Genomic DNA, 27,662 nt, shown 5'->3' with positions numbered 1-27,662 from the left:
AAAGAAAGGAGGCCATAACGAGCCATGAGAGAAACCTCTGAAATATGAGGTGCACTTCACATTATATAAAAAATATGAGACACAGAAAAACATCTATGATAAAATCTGTTTATTTTTTAATTTCAAAATTTACCACAATGATGGGCAAACTGAAAATTGTTGACAGTAGGAACAAACAGGTTATAAGGCTTTTTTGGTGTATCTGAACATGTGAAGGAAGCCATGAAATTTAGGGACAGTGACCAATGATTCAGTCCAACCAGATACAGATTTGACAACACCTCTTACAGTATTTAGTCCTACACATATTTCTTACCTTTTACATAAACTTTGAATAAAGTTATATTCAAGTATTCAGCGTTTATCTCACCAGTGTATGAATCACAGCACAGACATTAATACTGACGGTTTATAACACTTGGCCCCAGATACGATTTTCCTCCAATTTCTTATGAATCTTTATTTATTACTCGAGAAAACAGATTTGATAAAAAATGGAAAAAAATAGTTATTTTTAAAAAATGATTTAACAGAATTGCCCCGAGGGTTTGCCATGACAATGCAGGAGAATGTTAAGTCAATTGAAAAAAAAAAATAAATCAACTGAGAGAAAAAGTCTGCTTTAATGCCCACTGTATTCTTCTGGCAGAGAACCCCCAAATATAATGATGGATTCCCAGAAACGCATTATATATAGAAGGGAGGTGATGCTTATACATCAATACTCTCACAAGCTTACAAGTTTCCCTGCAGGCTCATATAACATCCCCAGGCCTCTGCCCATCAAGCCTGCAAACTGCTAGGGAGAAAGAAAGGCACTCATTATTTGATGCCGGTAACGTTTGAATAGCACTGACATAATCAACATTTTGCAGCTTTCACACAACTTAATAGGCAGAGGCCTTGATACATTTAAAAAAAAAAAAATAAATGTACACTTAAAATGCCATTTGATTCACAACGGGCATTTTGTGAATGCTAAATCATAACATAATCAAATAAATCACTGCAGCACATTTCTGAGCCGCATTCAAAACCTCATCGGGGTTTTATTATTTAGTCCTGTGTGTGTGTAAATGCATCCTCCTGTTTGTGCTTGGACTCTTGTCTCCAAGGGGACAAAATAACACACAAAAAACATAAAACAGACTCACACGATGTTGACATGGTTTTTCCACGAGAGTCTGATGGGTGTCAGTGCATCCACATGCAAGAAATGTCAGAGCTGAAGTACAGTTCAAAACTGTAGAAAACAAATGTCCGTGAGAGCAGGATTTTATAGTTAGAGCCCTTTTTGTAAAGGACAATTACCACATTTCCTGGTGTTTCCATGATTCCTTTATGGTAATTTATTTAAACGCATTAAAAGTTCCCTTGGTTCTTAGCGTGGAAGATGGGCATATGAACTAAGAACTGATAAGAAATGATGTGTGGATAAATTAAAAGAAAAGAAAAAACTTGAAGTAAAACACATTTGAGGGTTGCACTTGTAGAAAATAGTGGAACTTATATGTTGGGGTTGTGGAGGCAGAGTGGGTATGAGGTTTCACGCTGAAGGAAAGGCTTTCCTGACCAATCCTCACTTGAAGTCTGGTTTTTCTGGGAAGCTGCAGCCTGCTCGCTGGATGATGACATTGGCAGCGTAGTGTGCCGCCTTCACACACTGATCCAGAGGTTGCTCCTGGACAAGCTCAGACAGGAAACCTGTGTTGCCAAAAAAAAAAAAAAAAAAAAAAAAAGAGGCTTCCACAATAAAAATCAACAGAAGACTCAAGACTGAAGCAAATCGACCAAGGCACAAAAAAAATAGCAACACCGGGGCCTCTTACCTCCTACGAAGGCATCGCCTGCACCGTTTGTGTCAACAATGTATTTGGGGTCAGTTTTCACTACAGGGAAGGTTTCAATCTTGTCACCTGGAAAGACGAGGAGAAAAACAGTTCACTTCCACACAAGGACAAGAGACAGAGTGAAACAGATGCCAGGAAATGGGAGAAAAAAGAAGGAAATATTACTTTGAGCCATAACCGTTTCATCCTTCCCCTGAGTAATAACTACAACCCTCTGTCTCTTTTTGTTGTCTTTGGGTAGAGCCTGGGCTTTCCTGACAATTTCCTTAATGTCCTTTGTCTGTAGACAAAATACACATCAACACACAAAGCAGATGATACACAAATACACAGAAAATCCAGCCTTTCTCTTGTGTAAATGATAAAGTCTAACAGTCTACTCACATCAAAGTCTTGCTCTTTAGCAAAAGCAGCTGCCTCCTGAGAAAACAACAACAACAAAGATCACATTGAGTTAATCTGAAATATGTGCAAATCATCAACGTTAGTGTGGAGATTTCACTGTGAGAACTGTGGCTTACTGTCTCATTGCCAAACAGCACATCAACGTAGGGCATAACCTGCATGAGGTTATCCTTGAAGAACTGGCAGATGAAGGGCGCAGAGAGGTTCATGCAAAAGAGCTTGTTATTTTCGGAAGCATGCTTCGCTACTTTCAGGATGGACTCCAAGGAGACAGTCAGGAAGAAACCCTGGAAGGAAGGAACGACACTGGGTCAGGACTAATCTGCTTTTTATATCTGATGGGTCTAATGAGTCACATACACTAAAGTCTTCAACAAAACAAAAGCCCCACATTGAGGGCACAAAGGTCATTGTCACAGTTAAACCACTGAGTTATCACAGATTAATCCAAGCACGTGTTTGTGGTGCTGCTTTCGTCTTGACTCACGCTGCCAAACAATCTGAGCAAGCATGATATTAACCATCTCACAACCATCATCCACGCAGAGCACGAGATTCACATAATGAATACCAACAACACAGGAAGATCCAAGAACCATAAAAAAAAACAACACGGGTGAAGGCTGGATACTGAGAGAGATGCAGATCAGTACCAGGGTAAAACATAAGTGATTATGCAAGAGCACAGAGCAGGCCAAATAAGTGAACGCCGCCCTAAGTTAGGCCAGACTCACACAGGCTTAGAGGCCGGTCAGTGACCTCCCCACAAACCAAAGGTCGCTAGGGGAAAAAAAGCATTCCTGAGTGGTAGCCCAATGGTTGCTAGTAGAGATGGCACGATACCACTTTTTTATGTCCGATACCGATTCCGATATCATAAATTTGGATATCTGCCGATACCGATATGAATCCGATATAGTGTTCTTTAATCAACAAAACTGTTTTTTAAATATCTTGCTGCATTTTGTATAAGTTCATACTCAAGTTTAAAACAACAACTACACTAAAGCTATTCTGTTATACCTGTATGCAAAAAAAAATATTTCATAGTTCAGCAATACTGATCAATCTAATAAACTCAAACCTACACCATCCTCCCTATTCTGGTATTTTAAAGAGTACTTAGCGTAAATATTAAGCAACCTAACTAATAGGGTTCCAACTCCCAGCAACAACAAAAATAAAAAAATAAAAAATAGGGAACCACCCCTCACGCTCCACCTCATGATGCTTAATCGACGTAATCAACCTTAATTTGATGCAGTGTGAAAAAAAAAAAAAGCACCGAAATCAATTATTTTTCAATATATTAAAATATTAAATAGATTCAACATCTTTCTTCAACAAAATTGCAGACTGCACAGATGGTATCTTCCCAAAGGAAAAAGTACTATAGCTTACTAGGGTATATATATATTAGACTTAATAGTCACTATATACAGTAATTGACTTATATTCATTTTACATCAAATTAAAACTTTGGGTGTAAGATTCAGATAATTATTTATTAAAAGCTAGACATTTTAAATGAGAATAAGAAAGAAAAGTATGTCTTTGTGCCCCCTTTTCCCTGTTAATGCCCTATCGGCTTCCCTGGCTAAACTTTGCTAGATCCGCCCCTGCACAGTTACCAGCTGTCAGCTACGTAGAAAAAGATCCTGGAGTAGAAAGTAATATTAAATAAATTCTAACAACAGCTTATCAAGCTTAAACGTGCTGCTGTTGTTCAGCCGCTGGTTTCCTCTTTCTGGTGCAAAGTGGGCCAAAAACAAACAAGAGAGACGGACTCGGGACAGAAAAGCCGATCAGCTGATCATTAAGCAGTTTCATGATTGAAGTAGCAGCAAGAAGAGGCAGTCGCTCCATATATCGCTTGTTAAGCTTAACGCAGGAATGCTTTACAAACATTCAGAGATGGACTTACACACTTGCTTTACTTCTCTCGGGGATAACTTTGTCGGAGATGAAATGCCGGGTTGCTAGCGAAGCTCCAAATGCTATCCAGACCACCGACAGGTCCCGCATGCCACAGCCGCTCTATCACGTGATGCATACTGCTCCGACGTGCTAACGTTCTGAGGTGAGTTACGGCGTGTTGCAAGTTTTGTGAGGTGCTTTCGTGATATTTAATGGATCGGATTACATTTTTTATTTTTCTCCGATATCCGATCCAGTAATTTAGGTCAGTATCGGACCGATACCGATACGTAATATCGGATCGGTCCATCTCTAGTTGCTACAGGCTGAAAGCAGTTGCATGATGAAATTGGTTGCAAGGAATTTATGCTGCTTCACTGAGATTGCTCTAGTCGCTTGTCTTGTCTTCAAATGCTCACCGCCCACAACTTTACTCGAGGTTGCCAGGTGGTCACCAACCATCTCCAGGCCCATGTGACCACGACCTCACAAAGTAATTAAATTACAAACCACTGGACAAAAAACAAAACAGATGCTTGTGATATGACTCCATGCCCACCTTAAAGCTTCATTAAAGTGGCACAAATTAGCATACAGTGATGTAATACTTACAGCAATGTAGTAGACTTTAGCTTTTTCCACCAGCTTCCAGTTCTCCTCGAGGTCTAGATGTTTATCCTTCTTATAACAGTTAGCAGCAGCTAGGTTAGCCACCAAAGACCTGAGAGCAGAAAAGTAGTGAAACACAGGTTTATAAACAGGTTAGATCACACTGCGTTTGCATGCTGTTAACATTCAATTACCCACCTGTTATCTCCGGTGATGCAAGCAGCACATGTCCCCGTGGGCTCCTCGTCCTGCTCGTAGTAGTGGGCGTCGACGTGCACCTCCTCAGCCTTCTGCTTCAGGATCTCTCCAAACTTGTCTTTGCCAATGCAGCCAAAGAACGTGCCCACCTTATGAGGTTCTTGGATCATCCACTGTAGACAGTAACAAAACCTCGCATCAATATCAGCCAGTACATCCTGCGCACAGAGGGCAACATTTACACTTCAAATGAATCTCACCTGAGCGATCTTTATGGAGTTCTGTGTGGCTCCTCCAGCGTAGTATTCAACCTTGAACTTCTTCACCAGCTCCTCGAACCTACAGAAAGAAACAAAGGTGTGACTGACATTTCCAAAAGGAAAGTGTGTCAAACTAGATAGGGCCAATCACTAATCAAAAGTTTGAAACCTAGAGCAAAGGATTAATAATGATGACTGATCAAACCGTGTTTGGCACCAAAGGTTTACACCTTATCAAATATACTTTATATATTTATTTGCTGAAGAAAATAACATGAAATCTAATGGTAGTAAAGCTTAGTTCAGTATAAAGATTGGAAACACAGCGTGCAAACTAATCCTGGTTTTTCAAATGACCCAAAGCACAATTAAATGAAGATATGTCTGATTTTTTTTAAAAGACTATCAGTTGAAACAGAGCTGACTTTCCTTGTTTTGATTCCTCCCTGGGCCACCAGAAATCCACTTACTATTGATCTAAGTGGTCTAACAGTGCACTGATAAGTGTTATTTTTAAGGCAATCTCCATGTAGACGTCACTGCACAGAGCATTATTTGCAGTCTCTTCAAGAGTCCTGGAGACAACCCCCCCCCCCCCCCAAAGTTTGCAATTTTTCAAAAACGTTTTTTAAGGAAAATGCATTTATGTGCCTCTTATTGGGGAATATCAAAAGTTTTCCGCAGGCAGTGATTACCATAGTGCCATTAAACTGGTTTGCATGACACTGCATAATTGCCTCTTTTATTGGGTTTCCCTCTATAGCGTGCCTGGTGATGGTTTAGTCAGTAAAATCCCTTCGTATCAGACTAGACTCTGCAGACAGCAGCCTCATATTTTTTCCAGGTCAAGTATACAATACGTGCATGACTGACCACTGATTATACTATCTGAACCATTTACCACTGTTATATAACACAGACACGCTTCAATGTTCTGTTTACAGCTAAAGCACGAGAATTTGCCATCTTACGCTCCATAAATGTAGCCTACACACCATAATGTGTTTTTGTGGTTTATGTGAGTATCGGAGGCAGCATGTTCAAATACAGTACTGTGCAAAAGTCTTGAGCCACTTTGTTACCTTCTAATTTGCTAGGAAAATGAGCAACAGGTGCCGTGAATGACTAAATCATGTGCAAACATACATGGTAATACTGTAGATAAGGCAAAAATGGGGTCTGTGCGTTTGTGCACTTCTAATCAGCTTGAAAGTCAGTACTTGACATGAACGCTTCTATTCTTCAACACAGCCTGAACTATCAGGAAAGACTTCTTGTAATTTTCTTTAAATAGTCTTCAGGGATAGGTCGCCAGGCTTCTTGAAGGACATTCAAGACTTCTTTGGGTGTTGCTCTGAGGAGGCCAATCCATGACTTGTAGTGCTTGGGAAGCGGTTACCAATCAGAAACTTTCCAGGTAACTCAAAAGCTGATGGTACTTTTCTGCATTTATGATTTCATCAATTATGATAAAATCCCAAAAACCACTGGTTGAAAAGCAGAATCAAAGGATACCAGGGCCTCCACAGATGGCTGTAGACACTCACTGCTGTACCTCTCTCCTGACCTCTTGTGTACATATTGATGACAATCTGAACACAAACTCTGAAAGTTTGATTCATCACTCCTTAAGACCTGTTGCCACTAATTTTTAGTCAACCTCTTGTGAAATCTGGCATTTCCCTTCCTTAAGAATGGCTTCTGGACAGCCACCCATCCACTAAGAGTATTACAGTAGATGGACTAACTGAATGGCCAGATGCATCTCTCAGGTGCTGATTTTAAAAAAATATTTCTTAACAACATTAGTTTCAGATATTGGTCTAAGAACTCTGCTGCTTCTTCTTTTGTCCAGTTTCCTCAAGGTCACACTGTACAGCATGCTAACCTATGCCAGGTGTTTGGCTAATAACTCATCTTGTTGATGCAAAAATACAATTTTATGTCTGGGAACAAATTATGTTTGTCTGCAGTAGCCTGCTGGTAACAAAGTACCCAAGGACATAATTTAAAAAAAGACTCTTTTCTAAGTTCTTTATTATGTATACGCACAATCCTTGGTTCTGATTCATTCCTTTAGTTAGGTACCTTTTTTGTCCTTAAATAATTCATAGGTCAGTGTTAAGTGATTTAAACAACAATAAAACAAACAAAGAAAAAAAACATTGGTTTAAAGATCGAGTACAAGGACTTTATTAAAAATCGATGTAAGGACGGCCTTAACAGACCTTCAGAAAGCCTGAAGAATTATTGCTCAAGACCACTTTAAAACAATTACAAGAAAACGTGGCTCTTTGGAAGCAAAATAGAAAGAAATGAGGGGCAGCTCAAGACTTTTGGACATTATTGCTTCTCTTCAGAAACTACAACAGGCCCACTGTTGCTAAAGGTCCTGAGGGGGGGGGGGGGAAATCCCCTGCATGTTACGCTTCTGAGGACTAAATCGAGCACAGCCTGAGAGGCTTAAGAAGAAGCAAGACTAGCAGATTAAACGTGTGGACTTGCACCTTCTTGTAAGTGATCAATGATTCCCTTAGTTCACATCACAGATCAATATCAATCACAAACTGATACAAAAAAGTGTCATTTAAATATGTGTTGACATCAAATAACATTCGTCCTCAAAAATGAGTTGTGCATGCAAGTGCCTGCCATTACTAAAGCACAACCTGTTGTCATATATAGACTGAACTGTGAAGAGTAGGAAAACATCAGTATAATCACACAAGGCCACATATGACTTTCTTATCTCATAATGTTAAATGTTTGCTTTCTGGCCCTTGTCTCAGAGGGACTGGGAGGAAAAGTGTCCCAGTCTGCTATTGGATGAGATGGTCTCACTGCGCTGAATCTGCTGCTCTACCACTGGCTGTATGTGAAGGCACAGAGGTCAATCGTGGCACTTTCTAGTGTGCGCTTGTTTTGACTGGCCCGCTCCAGAGCAGAGGGGTGCAAACTCAGTATGAATTCAGAACACAAGCCATGTTTGAAGATTAGGTAAACCCACATGGGAAGAGCTCTACAAAAACCTACATAATCTACAGTGAATGTTGCAACAGAGGAGATACTAACAGTTCTTTGTGCTTGGCTTCAGCCAGGATCTGATCGTTGGGTTTCAGAGAGTACCTGCAAATAATCAGAGAAGAAAAAAGAAGAAGAATTACTTTCAAATAAAACAGAAATAACAAGCATGTGGACGCCATTTATGTGAGCCGGGATTTTAAGTGCAGTAGGAAAGCTTCCAAATGTGCTGTTCACACATTTTTCCTGTGAAAGTGTGATTTGTTTTCCTCTTGCTCAAATAATCTCAGCCCAACTAAAGCTAAATAAGGTATGGTTTCCTTAACGGGAGGTCACACAACGGTAGGCTGGGGATTAAAGTGCAGTTGTAGTTGTGCTTTTTTGTAAGTGGGACTGAATTAGAGCTACAGTCGGCTGGTTTAGCTCTAATCCAGGAGTTTATGCAAGGGGTTAATGAGTGGACGCTGAGCTGCCCTTTGTCCCGTCTGTTTTGGTCAACTCACAGAGAACATGGCTACTCTGAGCAGATCTCAGCTGATAGCTCCCACTACTACAGAGAATATTTAAATGTGTCATGTCAATACAATCCCTGGATTTCTACATCATAGGTAATAATCACAACTTCTACAGGATCTTTGAAGTCCTGAGTTTTTGGTGATGTAAATACACGTGATGATCAAACAGGGTGCGGTTTCTTTTCAGGATACATTAAAGCAATGCATCTGCTGAACGTACAGCTCTGCTGACGCTGATTATTAGACAGCTCTGCCGCTTCCTGTGCTCTGCTTCCCTTTATCGTCCTCATCTTGCTCCTGATCAAATTACATCAGGGAATCTCTTTCTCCTCCAGCCTGTCACTGATGTGACCTCACTGATACCAAATGTCTCCCTTTCAATTGATCTTATGTGACTTGCAAAAAGTAAAAAATAAAATCACAGTTCGTTACTCTTTCTCCTTTATAACATCGGGGTTAGAATAAGCAGCAAAGCAGTATTATTTTGGAAGTAAACACCTTCTACCAAGTATGTGTTTACATATATATGCACTATTGTATTACCACTCATTACTGGACCAATCAAAAGGGCAGGATTACAAGCACTCGTGATTCTAATTCTAATACTTACTTGTCTAAGAAATCTTTGTCCACAACGGCACAAATGTCCAGCAAGGGGTTTCCCATCCCAAAGAGTGAATTAGTGCTGAAACATAAAGACAAACAGATTTGAGCTACATCTCTTAATTTTAATACGACAGCGTTCACAAGTCATCTGTACATTAAATCGTTTCAGTCCCGTCGATTTGTCTTCACTTTAATAAAGTGCTCTTAACAGTTGAGCTGGAGTGGAAATCCATTACTCCTTTGCTCTGGTTGAGCAATCTGTCAAATGCTCAGGCATTTCAGAAACATGCAGAAAGCCAAATTGCACTGACTTAAAAATTTATGATTGCTCACTCCAGTGAGCGTGCCATTTTATTTCTATTCAACAAAAGATCTGTTTCCACCTGACTTTAATTATGTGACTTAAGGCACAGCACGAATCAAAGAGACATAAATAGGAAACATGCATGACTCATCAGAAGGCACTACAAAACCCAGTCAGTCATGCATGTAACTTTGTTATGGCGTCACAACGTGGCAACATCAGGACAGCAGTACACTCAGTGTGCGTGTGCTTCTGCTGCTTGTGTAGTCTGTTCTTTTTCTGGGTCAAGCAACCGAAAGTAGAGCTTGAATATCACAACTAAACATGCTGACAAAAAACCAAAACAAATAACAGAATTTCAGAGCACCACAGGAACCGCTACTCTGTGTCAACATGTTGGGCACATCGGTTGCCAAATCCAGCCAGCGAGTTAGTCCACAGTTGTTTCACCTGTAAGCAAAAACTGAACTGTGCGTGCATTATAATCCACATCCTGCCACCACGTGCCCTTAGATCTCAGTCTTGGTGTCATTTTCACAGGTGCCCTTCATATGAACAATTTTTTTCTTTGTCAATGCTTTTGGGAACCCCCCCTCCCCCAGATGGAGCAAGTCTTTGAACACAGCTCTTCAGAGATGCCACCTCCACATGAACACATGGAACCATACTTGCCCATAAAGGTTCTCTGTCTACTCTCGCCCAAGGCAAAGATTTACAGTTAATACGAAAGAACAGCTTTTTCAAAAAAGCAAAGAGCAGGGAGACGCCAAGACCTGACGGTGACTTACGCTACACAGATGGGTTTCTGTCTCGGAAAACCGTCCAGTCGATATTTGCTGCATCGTATCTACTGTCTCCTACAGCACATATATAATTTCCAATGTGTAGTCAGATGATTACTAGGCATGTGCAGACAATTACACTAAACCATGCCTGCCTTTAGATCAACTCCCCTAACGTAAGCTTGCTCTTACCTTGCAGCAGACATATTGTTCCTCTTTGTGTGCACACTGATAAACCTGTTGGGCGACCTAAAACCGGTTGAAGAGGGAGCTAAAGCATTAAAAAAACTTGACAATTTCACCTCAGTGTGCAGGAAGATCGATTTACCCCTGCAAACACAGCTCCTCCTACTCGGAGCTGGCCGATTGGAGGCAAGGGCCACGGCTGTGTGTGTCTCTGTGGTGATTGGCTTGTCTTGCTGACTCTAGGCTCAGTTCACTCACTCATTTGAAGCCAAATTACACCGTGAGAAGCGTGCTGCTGATTGGGCTGTTGGAGTGCCGCAGATGAGGTGAATGTAGTAATCAGCAGCAGCCATCAGATTTCTTCAGAGGGGGTGGTGATGGTGGAAGCACTACAGCATTGCAATGACCGCCATGTGACTTGTTTCACAATTGAGTGTTTTGGGAGCTGGTAAGGGATGGTTCTTGTAAGCTTTCTCTGCAGCTGTGCAGAGTCCCACACCAAGTCCCAACATTGCTTTCTGGTGGTGCTCATGCTCGACCACAACCTAAAACCTGCCACAGCTAGATGGGCTTGCTTCACCGCAGAGGTGCCCAAACCCAGCAGGCTTTATGAGCCAACAGTTAGCTAAAGCCCTGCTTATCAAAAAGCAAAAATATCAAAGGACTTTGCACCCGCTGCTTTACGCTACGACCTCGCCAACATTGAACTGCTTCAGAGGTCTCGAAAACATCCCAAATCAATGCCTAAATTCGCGATTTTGTGCACGTGTGTGTGTCTCTCTCTCTCACACACACACAGGCTAACAGTGTCAACCTTTTAAGGTTTGATAGCACATATATTAGCATTTAACTTGGAAGCGTGGGAGGAGGGTCGTGTCTCCTCGCTGTTATTAAGGATATTTTTTTAGTCTTCGGTCACCTTATTTTGACGGCATTCTCTTTGGGCGGAGGCTCGGGCTTCTCCTCCTCTGAGAGTTTGGGTTTCTTTGCTTTGGGTTCGTCTGAAGCCATGTTGACTGGGTAAAGCACGTTGCGATCACCTTAGCCGGCACGAAAAAGCGGTCATGCTATGAGCAATGGGGCTGTCGTTGTTTCTCCGGGGAATGGCTCGCAGGCAATAGTTCCCTCCCGCCTTTGCAGAGCTAGACCAATCAGAAGCCTGAAATATGACGCCGTGCAGGGTTAACGTGAAGCGATGGCAAGGTAAGGAGCAACTTTAGTCACCTCCATGACTATATATATATATACATCACCATATATATCCCATCCCCCCCCCCCCAAAGAGGGGCAAAAGGACCTTCTGATGATCCTCTACCTAATCACATGTGCCAATACTCCCACTGGGTTTAAATCTGGGACTCTCTTCAGTCCACTTCTGGTGTAATTTGGCATACCTCATTTCGCTCTGCCACCTTTCCCATGAGAATATTTGTGATGAGCCTTTAGTGAAATATATTTGGAGATGGATTAACTAAAGTGTCAGGTTTTTGCTGCATTTTTTTTCTTTCAATTGCATTTTTATAACTTCCAGATGTTCATCTGCTGTAGATAATTTCTTTTAGGCCTGGCACTTCTTTTTTTGCAGAGTTTCTTTAGATCTTTTAAAGACACATAGAACACAATGCAGTGACTCCCTGTAATGAAAAAGACGCAAAACATAACGAAACAAAAAACATTTTTTTCCCAGCACAAGATGTCTTTTACCGCATCTGTCTAGCCATCTGTCTATCTTAGGAGTATCATACATGCTAAGAGAAGACCGGGATACATTAAAAGCTAGTCTAAATAACTTTCTTTAAAAGGTTCTAACAGTGAATAAAAAATATAACAGCTTAATTATGGGTTATAGGGTATACTGTCTATCTTTGCCGAGGAATGGTCGGGAAGCGCTGACCGAAATCCTGCAAGACTGTACTGAGGGAAACAAAACCCCATGCCCCAACACGGCGCCGGGCTATAGCTGTCCGTAAATATAGCCTGATGAAAAAGCCGGAAACTTTGTTATCAAAGTGCGGCTCGAGTTAACGCCGAGGTTGCTTTGGTATTTAAACCACCCAGGATATTGTTTTTAATAATATGTAGGCTTTGACTTTCTGATTTGTTTTCTTGTTGTACCGGCTTCGTTGCGTTTACGTGTTGGTAGATCTGCAGGCGTCTCCTGAGCTGCTCGGGGAGTTGTGCACCAATTTTTGGTTCAAAAGTTTTTTTTTTTCTTTTCTTTCTTTTTTTTTTTTTTTTTTTTTTTAATTGAGCAATTGCAAAATACAAACTCGCAAAGAGGATAACACAGGTAATAATACAAATAAGAATTTGGAACAGTACAAAACATACAGTATTAGGGGAAAATTAAAGAGAAACACAAATTTTTATTTTTTTATTTTATTTTATTTTATTTTAGAAATTCTGCCTCAGGATAAATGGTATTTAAAGATTTTGAATAAAGAATTTGGACAGGTCGCCAGTCTGTCGCAGGGTGTACCCCGCCTCTCGCCCGACCCTATGACAGCTGGGATAGCCCCCCCCCCCCCCCCCCCCCCCCCGCGACCCTGAAAAGGGTAAGCGGATGGATGGATTTTAAAGCGTGTTTCTTTAACTTTAGGTAGAATAGGCCATTTCATACATTTCGAGTAAACTTTATCAAATTTATTTGAAGTAACTCAACTAGAACCATTCCAAGTAACCATTCTATCATAGCTATGGAATATTTTGCCTTTGATGAAACTATTAGGGTGACCATATTTTGATTTCCAAAAAAGAGGACACTTGGCTCAGTCGTGAAGAACTTGCTTAAAGAAACACATTTAAACGATGCCTTCTCCGTGGGGTTAATGAATTGTGAAATAAAATATGTCATACAGGCTTTTACAAGTCAACAAGTGCAAAAAAAAAAAAAAACCTAAAAGCCTCTGGAATTAAATAATGGTACAGAAATAATGCCTCATCTGTATAAGAAAAATTACCAGTGCTGGGTCAGTACGAGGGAAATAATTTTGCAGTTCGTCTGAAAAGATGGACTTGCGCTTTGGGATCTTTTAAACATCATTAGGCGCGGTGCTGCGCGCTGTCTGTCCCGTCTGTGAGCGCAGAACACCCATAAGGTTGAATTCTGAGGAGAGAAGTTATTGGTAAATATAATTTTCCAGTAATGCAAAATCTGTTTGTGAAAGTGATAACTTGATTGGGATTTTTTTTTTTTTACCTCAAAATCACATTACAAAATAAAGTCTAAACCTCCTATTTTATTAAACAAGGATCTTGGTATGTGAAACCAAATGGAGTCAGGCTGTGACAGACAAGATTTTAACCATTTAATTCTAAGGGTCCCAACCATGGATTCAAATTCTGGGGCTTTGATACCAACTTTATTGTATTCCTGAAATCTTTTAATGTAGTGGGTTTTACTCTTCCACAAAAATCGGAAAATAACTGTGTTGGCATTATTAATGTTTTTAGAGGAGATATATAGAGAGTGACAAGGATAGATCAATTTGGAGATACCTTCAGCTTTGGATAGGATGTTTCTACCATAATAGTGAGGTCTCTGTGATTTCTTCATATCCATGATACGGTTAGAAATATTAGTGTCTTCTCTTCTAATGAGGCATTTAGATATTGTCAGCCCTAAATATTTGACTTCAGATTCAACTCTAATTGAAGCAATTGAGGACTCCAACCTTGTATGAATCGGGAGTTCACAGTTTTTGATATTAAGAGATAAACCAGAAGCTTTAGAGAAGATTGAGACAATACTTAAAGTTTTATCTACCATTGATTTATCTTTCAAAAAGCTAATGTATCATCTGCAAACTCACTTATTTTAAAATCTTTATTAAAAATTGATATTCCTTGTATGTTGTTAGAATTTTTGATTAATAGTGTTAACAATTAAGCTGCCAATATAAAAAGCTTTGGGGAAATAGGGCATCCTTGTCGGATTCCTCGTTGCACTGAAGCGCCTAACAATTCATCTTGGTGTCTCCAAGAAAGCCTGCCAGGTTTTTTTCAGCAGTGCTAAAAGCTTAAAAGAAGCCATTCAGCTGCTGCTTTAAACGCAGTAGTGATGACTAAATTGTCAGCTTGATTTTTTTTTTTTTTTTAAATCTTAAAGCAATCTAGTCTGGCCTCAGAATTAACATCTGATGTATATTTTATTTAAAAACGATGTAATTAGAATTTAACTTATATTCTTCATCTTGTCTCCTCATATTATCTTTACCATCACACCCCACCGGCCGCGGCAGATGGCCGTCCCTTCCTGAGCCTGGTTCTGCTGGAGGTTTCTCCCTGTTAAAGGGAGTTTTTCCTCCCCACTGTCACCTAGTGCTTGCTTATAAGGGATTATTAATTTATCAGGGTTTTCTTGCTGCTACTGTAGGATCTTTATCTTACAGTATAAAACAACTTGAGGAGAAAGTTTGATGCTATATTAAAAAATCTTAAATTCAACTGAATCTTAAAAATGTAATATAGCATCACATCACCATAAAATCAACGGCTGAAAAATAAAACAATAAAAATAAAGACCTAAATTAAAAACAGTTTGATTTGTTTTGTGCTTTCAAAATATATTGTCAGATATGAAAAGTGCTGCATTTATATGCTCTGGTCATCAGTACTGGTATTTTAATGTATGCAAACACAGGGAACATACACTGATGGGTAAGTACCACAGATGAAATAATTAATGAAATAGTGAAGTTTATAAATGAAATAGACAACTATTTAATTAATTATTAATTTATTTCATAATGCAAACATGTAACAAGCAGTTCTCTGTATTTTGTAGCTTTTTTGTTCATCATTTTCAGCATGGAGAGGTTGGAGGCTCTCCACCCTGATGAAGAAAAGTTTTTGATGGAAAAAAGCGTTTGTTTTTCTCTTAACTTAGGTGGATTGGGGAGGAGCCCCAGCTCGGGGTTCGCACCATGACTCAGAGAGATTGTCATTTCACCCACACTGGCTGATGTGTTAAGACACACCTGACTGTATCAGAGATCCTCTCTCTGACAACATCGTCTCGCTGAGGTGGATCATCTAACTTTCATTCTGACTTTCCTTTTTTGGATAAAACGAACACAAATAAGACAAATTAAAGCCTTCCAGTGGCAGCTTCCAACTACTCCCATCCTCACCCTGCATTGTTACAAAGGCACCAGTGTATTTAAGAATAACCTTTTTATTAAGCTGTAACACATTTTTACACACACACGGTCCCCGTCCAAAAGCAGGTCCAAGAGTTTGTTGTTTTTCTTCAGCACTGCATTTTTCTCTGCTAGGGCCCTTTTCCGCTTAATCTTCCTTGGCTTGTTTTTTCTATTTTTGAAGTACAACCTTAAATTTGCCTTTTCTTCTTAAACAACTTTAAGTTTTTTCTCGACAGTAAAGAAATGTGTCGGCCTCGAGTACATATTCTGTTATTCTTTTTTTCATAATTTATCTTCTATTCTCTTTCTTCACAAGTGTCAAACTCTAGGCCTCGAGGGATGGTGTCCTGCAGGTTTTAGATGTGCCCTTCATCCAACACAGCTGATTTAAATATCTAAATTACCTCTTCAACATTTCTTAAAGTTCTCCAGAGGCCTGTTAATAAACTAATCATTTGATTCGGTTTTATGTTGACCCGGGGTGATATCTAAAACCTGCAGGACACCGGCCCTCGAAGCCTGGAGTTCGACAACCCTGCCTTAGTTGCTCTTGGGCCATGAGTTCGTGTTTTATTCAATCATCTTTTTGCTTCAGTTCTATAAAGTTTTGTTTTTTGTTTTTCATCTATTGCCTGGCTTAGTTTGTGCTCCAGGGCCTATTTCTTGTTTCAGTTACCTATTTTCAACTTGAAGGGGAGTCAGGAGTTCCACATGTTTATTTTTCTGCTCCCGTATCAGTCTATCAATCTCAAATTTGTTCTCAAGATCTTTGCATTTTTTTTCTAGAACCAACTATGACCAGCGTTGGGCAAGTTACTTTGAAAAAGTAATTAAAGTTACTAGTTACTACTTCAAAAAAGTAACTATTGCGTTACTTAAAAAAAAATGTTTAACCCTCTGGGCTCCACGGTATAATTGGCCATTTTTCTCTACTTTTGATTTTCCCTCTATTTAACCTTTAAAAACGATTTACTTTGCCTTGTTTGGTATCATTCTTTTAAGCACAACCTCAGGTGTCTGGATTTACAGTTATGTTTTCATTTAGACATACTGTATTAACACCTTATAAGTGCGGCAGCAGTTAGTAGTCTTAATGAATCATTCTCCAGGATTTTTGAAGGACATTCAAATCTCTTGTTTGGTTGTTGGCTGGGTTTTGTCCCACACTGCTTCAATAATTTTGAGGTTCGGGGTCTGGGGAGGCCAATCCATGACTGACAGTGCTCCAAGGAGTCCAACAAATAAAAACATATGTTCAAGACGAGATTATTGGCTTGTCTCTCAAATAATAACTTATGTTACTAAATGTGAAACCCAATCAACCCCACTTACTGATCACTGTCTAATAAGTCTCTCGTTATCCTTATGTAGACAACAAAGGGCTGAAAGCATATGGAAATTTAATAATAGTTTATTGCAGAACAAAGACTTCTGTACACAAGTTAAAAAAATAAAATTAGAAATTGATGACATGATGTCTAATGTTGGCAAATGGAAATGGTTCAAATACAGTGTTAAACAACTAGCTATAGAATCTGGGAAAAAGTATCAACAGAAAAATCAAATTGAACAAATACATTTGCAATGTGGTAAGCCTGATATAACTGCAGAAGAGTCAGAAAGCTTACAATCTTTACAAACACAACTAGACGATGTGTACCTGGAAAAAGCTAAGCGAGCATATGTGAGATCTAAAGCCAAGTGGATTGAACATGGGGGGGGGGGGGGGGGGGGAATCATCTTAATTTTATAACCTAGAGAAACGTAGACAAAGGAAAAAAAAAAAAAAAAAAACTAAATTGAGTAAGGATGGCACTATGATAGAGAAAATGTGTTCATTTTTTTACTTAAGAAATGAACACATTTTATAATTGTATAAGCAAAAAATTCAAAAAGAGAATGCAGATATCTTCTTTGATATGATCAAAAATCGGGTAAAAACAATTAAATGAGGAAGATAAATTATTGTTAGAAGAAGATTTGAACATAACTAAAATAGAAATGGCCCTAAAACAACTGAACTTTTGCCACTTTTTGGAAAACAGCATGAGGTTGATTCCTGTGAAAAATGAAGTTAAATATTTTGGCATTTATTTAAATAAAGACATCAAAATTAGAGAGTCAAAAAACCTGAAAGACAAAATCGATGCTATGTCCAAAACACTAAATCATTGGTTAACGAGACACATTGCAATTTTTGGACGCAATTTATTATCAGAGTCAGAGGGTGTTTCAAAGATGATTTGCCCAGCTTATTCATTATACATTACCCCGCATAGTATTAAAAAGATTATCTCCGTAATCAATCAATTCATTCGGCGTTATAAAACACATTACATTAAAAAATCACAACTGGTCAAAGAATACACCAAAGGAGGTATAAGGACCATTGATTTTCAATCAGTGGTTGGAGTATTTAAAATAAATTGGTTAAAAGTCTTTATATTAAAGCCTGACTCCATGTGGTTTCATATCCCCAAAAATATTTTCAAAAAGGTGGGAGGGTTGGCTTTTCTCCTGAAATGTGATCTTAATATATCGAAGTTGCCGGTCAAACTGTCAGAATACCATAAGCAGGTCTTGTCTTATTGGAAGATGGGTTTTTCCCATAACTTCACGCCCCATGGCTCCACCTTGTGGAATAACAGGACAATTACAATTAATAGGAAGTCATTATTCATTAAGGAGTGGTATGAAAAATAGATAATTTTTATAACAGATTTACTTGATGAGAAGGGGCAGTTTCTCGAATTAGGTGTTTTTAAAGTCAAGTTTAACATTCAGTGTTCCCTTAGAGAATATAACAGAGTTTGCAATGCGATCCTTCTACCTGTGCTGAATTTGATGCAAAATCATTTCCATTATAAGGACAAATAAGTTTACCTTCTTTACAGTTAAATCAGATTCCTTTAATCAATAAAAAGTGTGGTAATAAAACCATAAATAAAATGTTTAAAAATATATTATTTCACGATTTTAACAAAAACACAAAATTAAAAGGGCGTTATTTCAAAATAACAAACAAATAGGCCATTTCAAAAAATGTGTATATCCCACCCAAAGTTGAAGAAATGCAATTTAAAATAATTAATGGGTATTACCCAGCAGCAGAAACGCTTAAAAAAGGTTTGGATTTGAGATGGAGCCATATAAATTTGTTTACAAAAAGAAGAAAGCATTGACCACTGTTTTTTTTTTTTTTTTTTTTCCCTGTTCAGTAACGACTAAATTTTGGCAGGATTTGGTAAACTGGATGAGTTACTCTAACATAGGTTTGTACAATAATGATAATCTGTCAAAGGAACTTGTCATGCTTTGTAACATTGTAATAATTATGGGCAAATACCATATCCATAAGTGTAAATGGCGAAACAAAAAACCTTCCCTAAATGGGTTGAAGATTGAATTGAAGTCACTTTTAGAACTGTTGAAAGACTCATGTGAAGATGCTGCTTTGATATGTGAAAATGTGACCCAGTTTCTATCCTTTTAATGAATGTGCCCTATGTATGTAAAAAGTAAGCCTCATGTATGGAAAAATGTTGTTAGAAAAAAAAAGTGAAATGTCATAAGAATGGCCTTCACATATTTATATTGTAACTGTTCTTTTGTTTTCTTTTCCTATTTTTGGGGGGTGGGGTGGGGGGGTTGGGGGGCTTTTTTCGATGTTATTGCACCAATTTTATCTCCCATTGAGAGTTTGTAAATTTGTGCTAAGTCTAAATTTAAAAAACAAACAAACAAACAAAACTGAGGGGAAACAAGCCCCGGTCCCTCCACACGGCGCCGGGTTATAGCTGTCCGTAAATATAGCCTGATGAAAAAGCCCGAAACTTTGTTATCAAAGTGCGGCTCGAGTTAACGCCGAGGTTGCTTTGGTATTTAAACCACCCAGGATAATGTTTTTAATAATATGTAGGCTTTGACCTTCTGATTTGTTTTCTTTTTGTACCGGCGTCGTTGCGTTTACGTGTTGGTAGATCTGCAGGCGTCTCCTGAGCTGCTCGGGGAGTTGTGCAGCCATATTGGCTCAAAAGTAATAATCTTGGCACAGAGGAGTGGAGTCAGCAGGTAAAACTTTTTCTTTTTTTATGATTTGTGATTGTTTTAAGGCTATCAAATATATTTAGAGCTGCCATGCGGCTGTTACGTCTCTCACTGTCAGGTTTATTGATCACATTTAAGGTTAATTGCAATGTGACTCTTATACCTGAGGTTAAAGTTAGTTTGAGAGGTTGACTGTAGGAAGGTACATGTTAAAAAGTGACATCGCTTTGTTTTGATTTGCGCAATGTCTGGTAACTGTCAGGATTTATTTATTTTAAAATCTGCTGATTTTATCCTTGCCTGTCACTCTTAGTTAATAACTGAGCACAACCAACAACAACAACAACAACAACAACAATCACTTCATTGTTGCAGCTGAGATGATCCACAGCCTGTTCGTTATTAATCACTTGGGAGACATCTTCCTGGAGAAACACTGGAAGAGTGTCATCAGCCGAAGTGTGTGCGATTACTTCTTCGAGGCAAGGGAGAAAGCAGTGGATCCAGAGAATGTGCCCCCTGTCCTCCAGACCCCACACCACTATCTCATCTCCATATACAGGGGAAAACTCTTCTTCCTCTCTGTCATCCAGACTGAGGTCCCTCCACTGTTTGTCATCGAATTCCTGCACAGAGTGGCGGACACATTTCAGGTGTGGTTTGAGCGCTGTGTTCTTCAAGTCTTTGATTGTGTCTAGAAGAAGTAAGACAGATTGTGGTTCACGTCAAGTGATCAGATTTCACTTCCCCTTAGCTGATGGTCTGGAAGAATGCAGTTAAGGAAACAAAAGAGATTGTACAGTTAAGGAGGAAGGTGTCATTTTTACTTTCCTATGTGAGATTTTGGAAAATCGTTCAGAGTTGTTTTAACCAGCTATTAAAACGCATAAACCGTGTATCATGTGCAAGTAAGAATGTCAGTGCCTGGGCCTATACAAATGGGAAACCTTAGATGATTCAAATATGGTAGTTATTAACTGAGCATAACAAAAGAAGTTTCTGCCTTCTTCTCTCATACGCTTCTGAACGGACGCCCCATTCGGTCTCCAGTTATAACCCAGAGACAAAGTATTGGTCTTGTGGGGAAGTGCCTACAAGAGTGACATCAGAAGTTCTGTGAACATTTGATCTGAACCGTGTCACTTCCTTCCATTGACCTGTATCACCGTTTCTGACACAGTGGAGGAAATCCACTGCGTTTCACCAGTGTGCATCAGAACAGGACTCTGAGGAAGGGATCCATTTGTAGCAGGAGTGTGGAGAGGAGTGTGGCGCTGCACAAGAAGCTTCAATTTTAGGATTTGACAGGTGCACACTCACCTTCAATACAAGTGCAGTAATCAAGAAAAAAAAAAAGCCACACATGTGCATGAAACATCTTAAAGCAGTCTTCTAGTCAAACTGTGGTTGTTAATCTACACGGGGAGTTATTATTATTTTTTTTTCATGACTTGAGGCTTTTAAGGCATTGCCTGCTCTAAGGCAACCTAAGCAGCCCGTTAAAACTACACAAAGCCTGTAGTGACACTTTGTGTTACGGTCAAACCCGGGGAACAAATGTGTCTCACCATTTCGCACTCCCTATAAATTAGAAATCAAGTGTTTAGTTACCTACTCTTTGTGACCAAGGAAGTAAATCTACACACAAATGATCGAGGGACACATTTCCAGAGAGTAACCAGGTTAGAGTACAACATTACAACATCAGAGAAGAGTGTGTGAGTGTGTGTAGGCAAGTCTTGGAGAAAATATTCATGTTAAGGAAGTAAGAATATAAAATGATCCTTTTTACAGAAAAGGTTTCTGGTGTGTTATATGGACATGATGGCAACAGAGGCCAATACTCATTTTATTTATTTATTTTATTTTATTTTATTTTTTATTTTTTTTTATCTTGTTCATTATTGTGTCTTTTGTATCATGTTAACAAAGTAATCTTTCCACCAGTGCATCCTAGAAAGCTTTCCACTGTTCCCTTATTCATGAAGGTTCGCCACTGCAGGTGGAGCCGCATATTTGTTTTGGTAGATTTTTATACCGGATGCCCTTCCCGACACAACCCTTCCAGGTGTTCCTGTCTTATTCAGGTCTCAAACCAGGGAGCTGACATAATGTGTTAACTCTACACCATGAAGCCACGAGAAATGCATCAGAAAACAATCTTCCTAAAAATAAAAAAATATATATAATTATATAATTAAAAAGAAAAAACCATTGTATTTCTATTACAATAAAGTAATGCACAGGAATGATCCATGGATGCAAGTATTGAGTAAGATAAAATGTACCTGCTGTAAAAATTAAAGGAGGTATATAAAAATATAATAATTACATTTTTGGCTCATCCAGCCTAAGGAGTCATGGGGCTTGTACATTTGCCCCTCTGTCCACCAACCATAAGAATCGTTACTACTCCATCAGTATTGGTCAGATTTAAGTGAAGCTTGTACCGAGCAAGCACTTAATGGGACTTCATCCATCCTGTGTTAAAGATCGAGGTTGTTTGTTGATTTATCACCACATTTTCCAGATTTTCACACTATAACCTTCATGCACACTTAACAACTTATCAGTTTCACCAAATTCCTGCTCTTGAAGTGTTGAATCCAACCCATCCAGCAAAGTTGTTTACATAAGATTCTCAATGTTGATAGATTTTGCTTACACAAAACGATAAAGGACTTTGTGAAACAGCAAAAGTTGTGAAATATTGTGTTGTTACACATGTTACCACTTATACCATGCATACCACTTCTATCCTGCTGAAAGATGATCATGATCCTATTGGTCATGGAGAGAGTGGTCCGATTGGTTGACTTTTTATGGCCTTGGTCCTGGTCCTTGTTCTGTAGATGATGCGGAGAACAGTGGCATCGTCTAATATGAACATCCATACGGATACATCTCTGATGGGCCCCAGATGGCTTGCTTGTGTATAAGTGCTTGAAAAACATCTACATAAACTTTTGGCTTTGGTGTAACGGGCAGCTTTGTTGACAGGACTACTTTGGAGAGTGCTCCGAAAGTGTGATCAGTGACAACGTGGTGATAGTTTATGAGCTGTTGGAGGAGATGCTGGACAATGGATTTCCACTAGCAACAGAGTCCAACGTCCTCAAGGAGATGATCAGGCCTCCCAACATCCTGCGATCAGTCGTCAACACGCTAACAGGTAACTGGAGGTCACCCTGACTTTGGAGTGTTTACCAACCTCTAAACTAAAGTAGAGATGGACCGATCCGATATTACGTATCGGTATCGGTCCGATACTGACCTAAATGACTGGATCGGATATCGGAGAAAAATAAAAAATGTAATCCGATCCATTAAATATCACGAAAGCACCTCACAAAACTTGCAACACGCCGTAACTCACCTCAGAACGTTAGCATGTCGGAGCAGTATGCATCACGTGATAGAGCGGCTGTGGCATGCAGGACCTGTCGTGGTCTGGATAGCATGTGGAGCTTCGCTAGCAACCTGGCATTTCATCTCCGACAAAGTTATCCCCGAGAGAAGTAAAGCAAGTGTGTAAGTCCATCTCTGAATGTTTGTAAAGCATTCCTGCGTTAAGCTTAACGAGCGACTGCCTCTCGCTCTCCGGCTGCTACTTCAATCGTGAAACTGCTTAAATGATCAGGTGATCGGCTTTTCTGTCGCGAGTCCGTCTTTGTTTTTGGCCCACTTTGCACCAGAAAGAGGAAACCAGCGGCTGAACAACAGCAGCACGTTTAAGCTTGATAAGCTGTTGTTAGAATTTATTTAATATTAATTTCTACACCAGGATCTTTTTCTACGTAGCTGACGCTGGTAACTGTGCAGGGGCGGATCTAGCAAAGTTTAGCCAGGGGGGCCGATAGGGCATTAACAGGGAAAAGGGGGCACAAAGACATACTTTTCTTTCTTATTCTCATTTAAAATGTCTAGCTTTTAATAAATAATTATCTGACACACAAAGTTTTAATTTGATGTAAAATGAATAGAAGTCAATTACTGTATATAGTGACTATTAAGTCTAATATATATACCCTAGTAAGCTATAGTACTTTTTCCTTTGGGAAGGTACCATCTGTGCAGTCTGCAATTTTGTTGAAGAAAGATGTTGAATCTATTTAATATTTCTTGAAAAATAATTGATTTCTGTGCATTTTTTTTCACACTGCATCAAATTAAGGTTGATTACGTCGATTAAGCATCATGAGGTGGCGCGTGAGGGGTGGTTCCCTATTTTTTATTTATTTATTTTTGTTGTTGCTGGGAGTTGGAACCCTATTAGTTAGGTTGCTTAATATTTCTGCTAAGTACTCTTTAAAATACCAGAATAGGGAGGATGGTGTAGGTCTAAGTTTATTAGATTGATCAGTATTGCTGAACTATGAAATATTTTTTTTGTATACAGGTATAACAGAATAGCTTTAGTGTAGTTGTTGTTTTAAACTTGAGTATGAACTTGCAGACTTGCAAAATGCAGCAAGACATTTAAAAAAACAGTTTTGTTGATTAAAAAACACTATATCGGATTCATATCGGTATCGGCAGATATCCAAATTTATGATATCGGTATCGGTATCGGACATAAAAAAGTGGTATCGTGCCATCTCTAAACTAAAGTACAAGTAAACTCTGCAGTGTTAATGTGTACATTTGTGGCTTCACCTTGGTTTTGTTTCTTTTTCAGGAGGTAGTAATGTTGGAGAAACATTGCCACAAGGTCAGCTGTCAAACATCCCATGGAGGCGGGCTGGTGTCAAATACACCAATAATGAGGCGTATTTTGATGTGACAGAAGAGATAGACGCCATTGTGGACAAATCCGGTACAAACTGACACTTATTTGTATTTGATCAGCACATATTATATTGCTGGATATTTTGAAGTCCCTTTTCTTCATGTAAGGTTTCATAGGTGAGATTTATCGCTCCTCCTTTTCCAGGTACGACAGTATCTGCAGAGATCCAGGGTGTAATTGAAGCCTGTGTGAAACTCAGTGGGATGCCTGACCTGACGATGTCCTTTATGGTGGGGTAACTTCCTCTCAGTCTTTTATGCCTAACCGTCAGTGCTTTGCTTTTTTAACACTTCTTGCTGTTGATGACAGAATCCTCGGCTTCTTGATGACGTGAGTTTCCACCCATGCGTGCGGTTCAGGCGCTGGGAGTCGGAGCGTGTCCTGTCGTTCATCCCACCGGATGGAAACTTCACGCTCATGACCTATCACATCAGCTCTCAAAAGTAAGCGTGGGCATCATTTCTCACTTGGAGATGAAATAATTCAGATTTAATTGACTTAAATAAGAACATTCACACCACCAATCATTCAGGTTTATTGTAGCCATTGTTTTTTTTTTTTATGTCCTTCCTCAGTCTTGTAGCTATTCCAGTGTATGTGAAGCAGAGCATCAGTTTCTTTGAGGCAGGATCTTGCGGTCGCCTCGACATCACCATTGGACCCAAGCAAACTATGGGGAAGACAGTGGAGGACCTGAAAGTCACTGTCCACATGCCCAAGGCTGTGCTTAATGCCAACCTCACAGCCTCACAGGGAAACTACACCTATGACTTCACTACAAAGGTAACCAGCCACCACAAAGGCTGTCATGAGCAGTAACACAGCAGGAGTGAGCTAAGCGAGTAGTTAGGATGCCTTTTGCTTTACTACAAACCTGCACACAGGTGTGCTGAATATCAGTCACCAAAAGCCTGAGAAGGTCCTGTCCTGGTCCAGTTGTGGATGTTTTGGAGACACTAAAATGAATAAAAAGCATTTATTTTTCCTCTTTTGATAGTTGTTGGTTTGGGACATTGGTAAGCTTAACCCCCAGAAGCTTCCCAACTTGCGAGGCAGTCTGAGTATGCAGACAGGAGTGCCTAACCCCGAAGAGAACCCCTCACTCAATATTGACCTAAAGATCCAGCAGCTGGCCATATCAGGTAATCTATCAAAGCGTGACTTCAGTCAAGTTTGAAATTTAAAACCATCGATCCCTTCAGCCCTGTTATTTATCTTCCTTGATTTATATTACACTGCTCTCCTCCTCTGTGCAGGTCTTAAAGTGAGCCGTCTCGACATGTACGGAGAGACGTACAAGCCATTTAAAGGTGTCAAATATGTGACTAAAGCGGGCAAATTCCAAGTGAGGACCTGAGCAGTTACTGTCAGAGGTCAGCAATCCAACATGCCAAATAGAAGTTTGCCGCACCGCTGACTCAACTATCCAATAAGTCTTACATATCCACCTGCTCATTGTAATTAATGAACAATTCTGCATTTTTTTAGGTTATTTATTTTGTTTAGCATCATATTTGTATGAACTGATGGTTTTTGCAGCTTGCAAAGGGAAGCCTTAATAATCAGCGTGACTTAATTGAAGTGCTATTAGTTTCTATCCAGTTTGAATGTGACTCGTTCCTTTCTGTCTTTTAATTTTTTAAAATCCAACACATTTTGAGTGTTGCCTAAGGGGAATATTTTGGTTTGAAAAAGGAGATTTACAGCTCACTGCCACGCTCACCACTGCACCTCTGCACCTAAATTAAGTTGCCTGCATGTTGCCTGAGAATAAACCGACCTGCCTTTGAAAACTTTTTTTTTTTCGTTAGTCAGTTTTATAAAGATATTTTTATTTTTGAAAGATGAAAACTCTTTATCTACTTTCTAAGCAGCTGCAGTGTCTTCACGCCCTGCTGGTGTTTTGCACTCCCTCTCTTATGTGGCCTTTTTGGAGGAGCTTCTGATGCTTCTTATAGCACAAAACGTCATGTTTTGGATGCCAGAGGAAATTAAAACAAAAAAATGTATATCCTCCATTCAAGTGTGGTGAAGACTTGTGTGGTGGTCATCGTTTGATGATCAGTGACTCAGACGGGTTATCGGGAACACTTCTGTCTGAAGTCCACAAGATCCTCAAATAACCTCAATTCCAGCTTCTTTACTCAGCACAGCATTTGCACAATCAATTGTTTATGTGGGAAATACTACTTAAAGCTCTTGTATGAAGTTGAATCTGTATTTCAGTTTATAAGATGTCTTATAAAAACTCTAAAATGAAAGCTGAGTGGTTGGTTTTTTTCACCCTTTTTCTGGTTTCAAAAATTGGATAGTAACGCAGATTTCATTAATTTTACTCCTCTGACCACCTCAGTGAGACAGTTAAAGAAGTTCAGAATTTAATAGGTTGAACATAAATGTAGGGATTTGTGTAGCCCCAATTTTTAGGGGCACATATTTCAATAGACAAATTATTGCATGAATTTAATCAAACCTTTCAGGTCTTGAGGCTGATTAATGTTTTGTTTTTGTTTTTTGTTGTTCCTCTTCAGTGGACCTGAGGACTTTCATTGTTGCTAACCTCACCAGTGTGTTCTGTCTTTTGGATGTAAATTCACTGGACATTTTATTAGGTACATCAGTCCAACTGCTTGTTAATGCACATATGAAATTAGCCAATCACACCAAAGTAACTCACTGCATTTAGGCATGTAGATGTGACTGATATGACCTGCTGAAGTTCAAACTAAGCATCAGAAGAAAAGTGATTTAAGTGACTTTGAATGTGGCATAGATGCTGGTGTATGCAACTGAGGTTTACTGAGAATGGCCTGAAGGACAGAAAATATCCAGTGAGTGTTATTTCTGTGGTTGCAAATGCCTTATTGCTTTCAGAGGTCAGAGAATGGTTGGACTACTTCAACCTTACAGGAAGGCAACAGGAACTCAAACAAGCTTTTGTTGCAACCAAGGTATGCAGACGAGCAAGTCTGAATACACAACATGCCAAACCTTGAAGCAGATTGACTACCACTGCAGAAAACCACACC

At 39.4% G+C, this 27,662-nt stretch overlaps 2 protein-coding genes across 4 annotated transcripts; one reads left to right on the top strand and one right to left on the bottom strand.

Annotated features, from left to right (window-relative positions):
* Positions 1–94: 94 nt before the first annotated feature.
* On the bottom strand, positions 95–11,794 carry adka (adenosine kinase a). Of its 2 annotated transcripts, none has more exons than XM_085297020.1 (11): positions 11,573–11,794; positions 9,386–9,460; positions 8,312–8,365; positions 5,240–5,318; positions 4,980–5,152; positions 4,785–4,893; positions 2,372–2,542; positions 2,235–2,270; positions 2,016–2,130; positions 1,830–1,916; positions 95–1,704 (listed from the first exon to the last, which is right to left on the bottom strand). In XM_085297020.1, the coding sequence occupies exons 1-11, from the start codon at positions 11,662–11,664 to the stop codon at positions 1,580–1,582; spliced, it is 1,116 nt and encodes a 371-aa protein (XP_085153146.1). In that variant the 5' UTR covers positions 11,665–11,794; the 3' UTR covers positions 95–1,579. The 2 variants fall into 2 exon arrangements, with proteins under 2 accessions (XP_085153146.1, XP_085153147.1); XM_085297021.1 differs by lacking the exon at positions 11,573–11,794 and adding an exon at positions 10,660–10,811.
* Positions 11,795–19,781: 7,987 nt separating this feature from the next.
* ap3m1 (adaptor related protein complex 3 subunit mu 1) lies at positions 19,782–26,894 on the top strand. Of its 2 annotated transcripts, none has more exons than XM_085297019.1 (9): positions 19,782–19,868; positions 20,220–20,497; positions 22,845–23,016; positions 24,523–24,660; positions 24,778–24,863; positions 24,943–25,076; positions 25,209–25,416; positions 25,631–25,775; positions 25,890–26,894. In XM_085297019.1, the coding sequence occupies exons 2-9, from the start codon at positions 20,225–20,227 to the stop codon at positions 25,988–25,990; spliced, it is 1,257 nt and encodes a 418-aa protein (XP_085153145.1). In that variant the 5' UTR covers positions 19,782–19,868; positions 20,220–20,224; the 3' UTR covers positions 25,991–26,894. The 2 variants fall into 2 exon arrangements, with proteins under 2 accessions (XP_085153145.1, XP_085153144.1); XM_085297018.1 differs by having other exon boundaries at positions 19,809–19,868; positions 20,158–20,497.
* Positions 26,895–27,662: the final 768 nt, after the last annotated feature.

Source organism: Mchenga conophoros, linkage group LG13 (assembly GCF_057382185.1).
Source record: "Mchenga conophoros isolate Kocher_MC1m ecotype Shallow Benthic linkage group LG13, M_conophoros_male_GT1.1, whole genome shotgun sequence".
In the NCBI taxonomy this organism is placed as follows: Eukaryota; Metazoa; Chordata; class Actinopteri; order Cichliformes; family Cichlidae; genus Mchenga; species Mchenga conophoros.
This window is presented reverse-complemented; position numbering and strand designations above follow the sequence as displayed.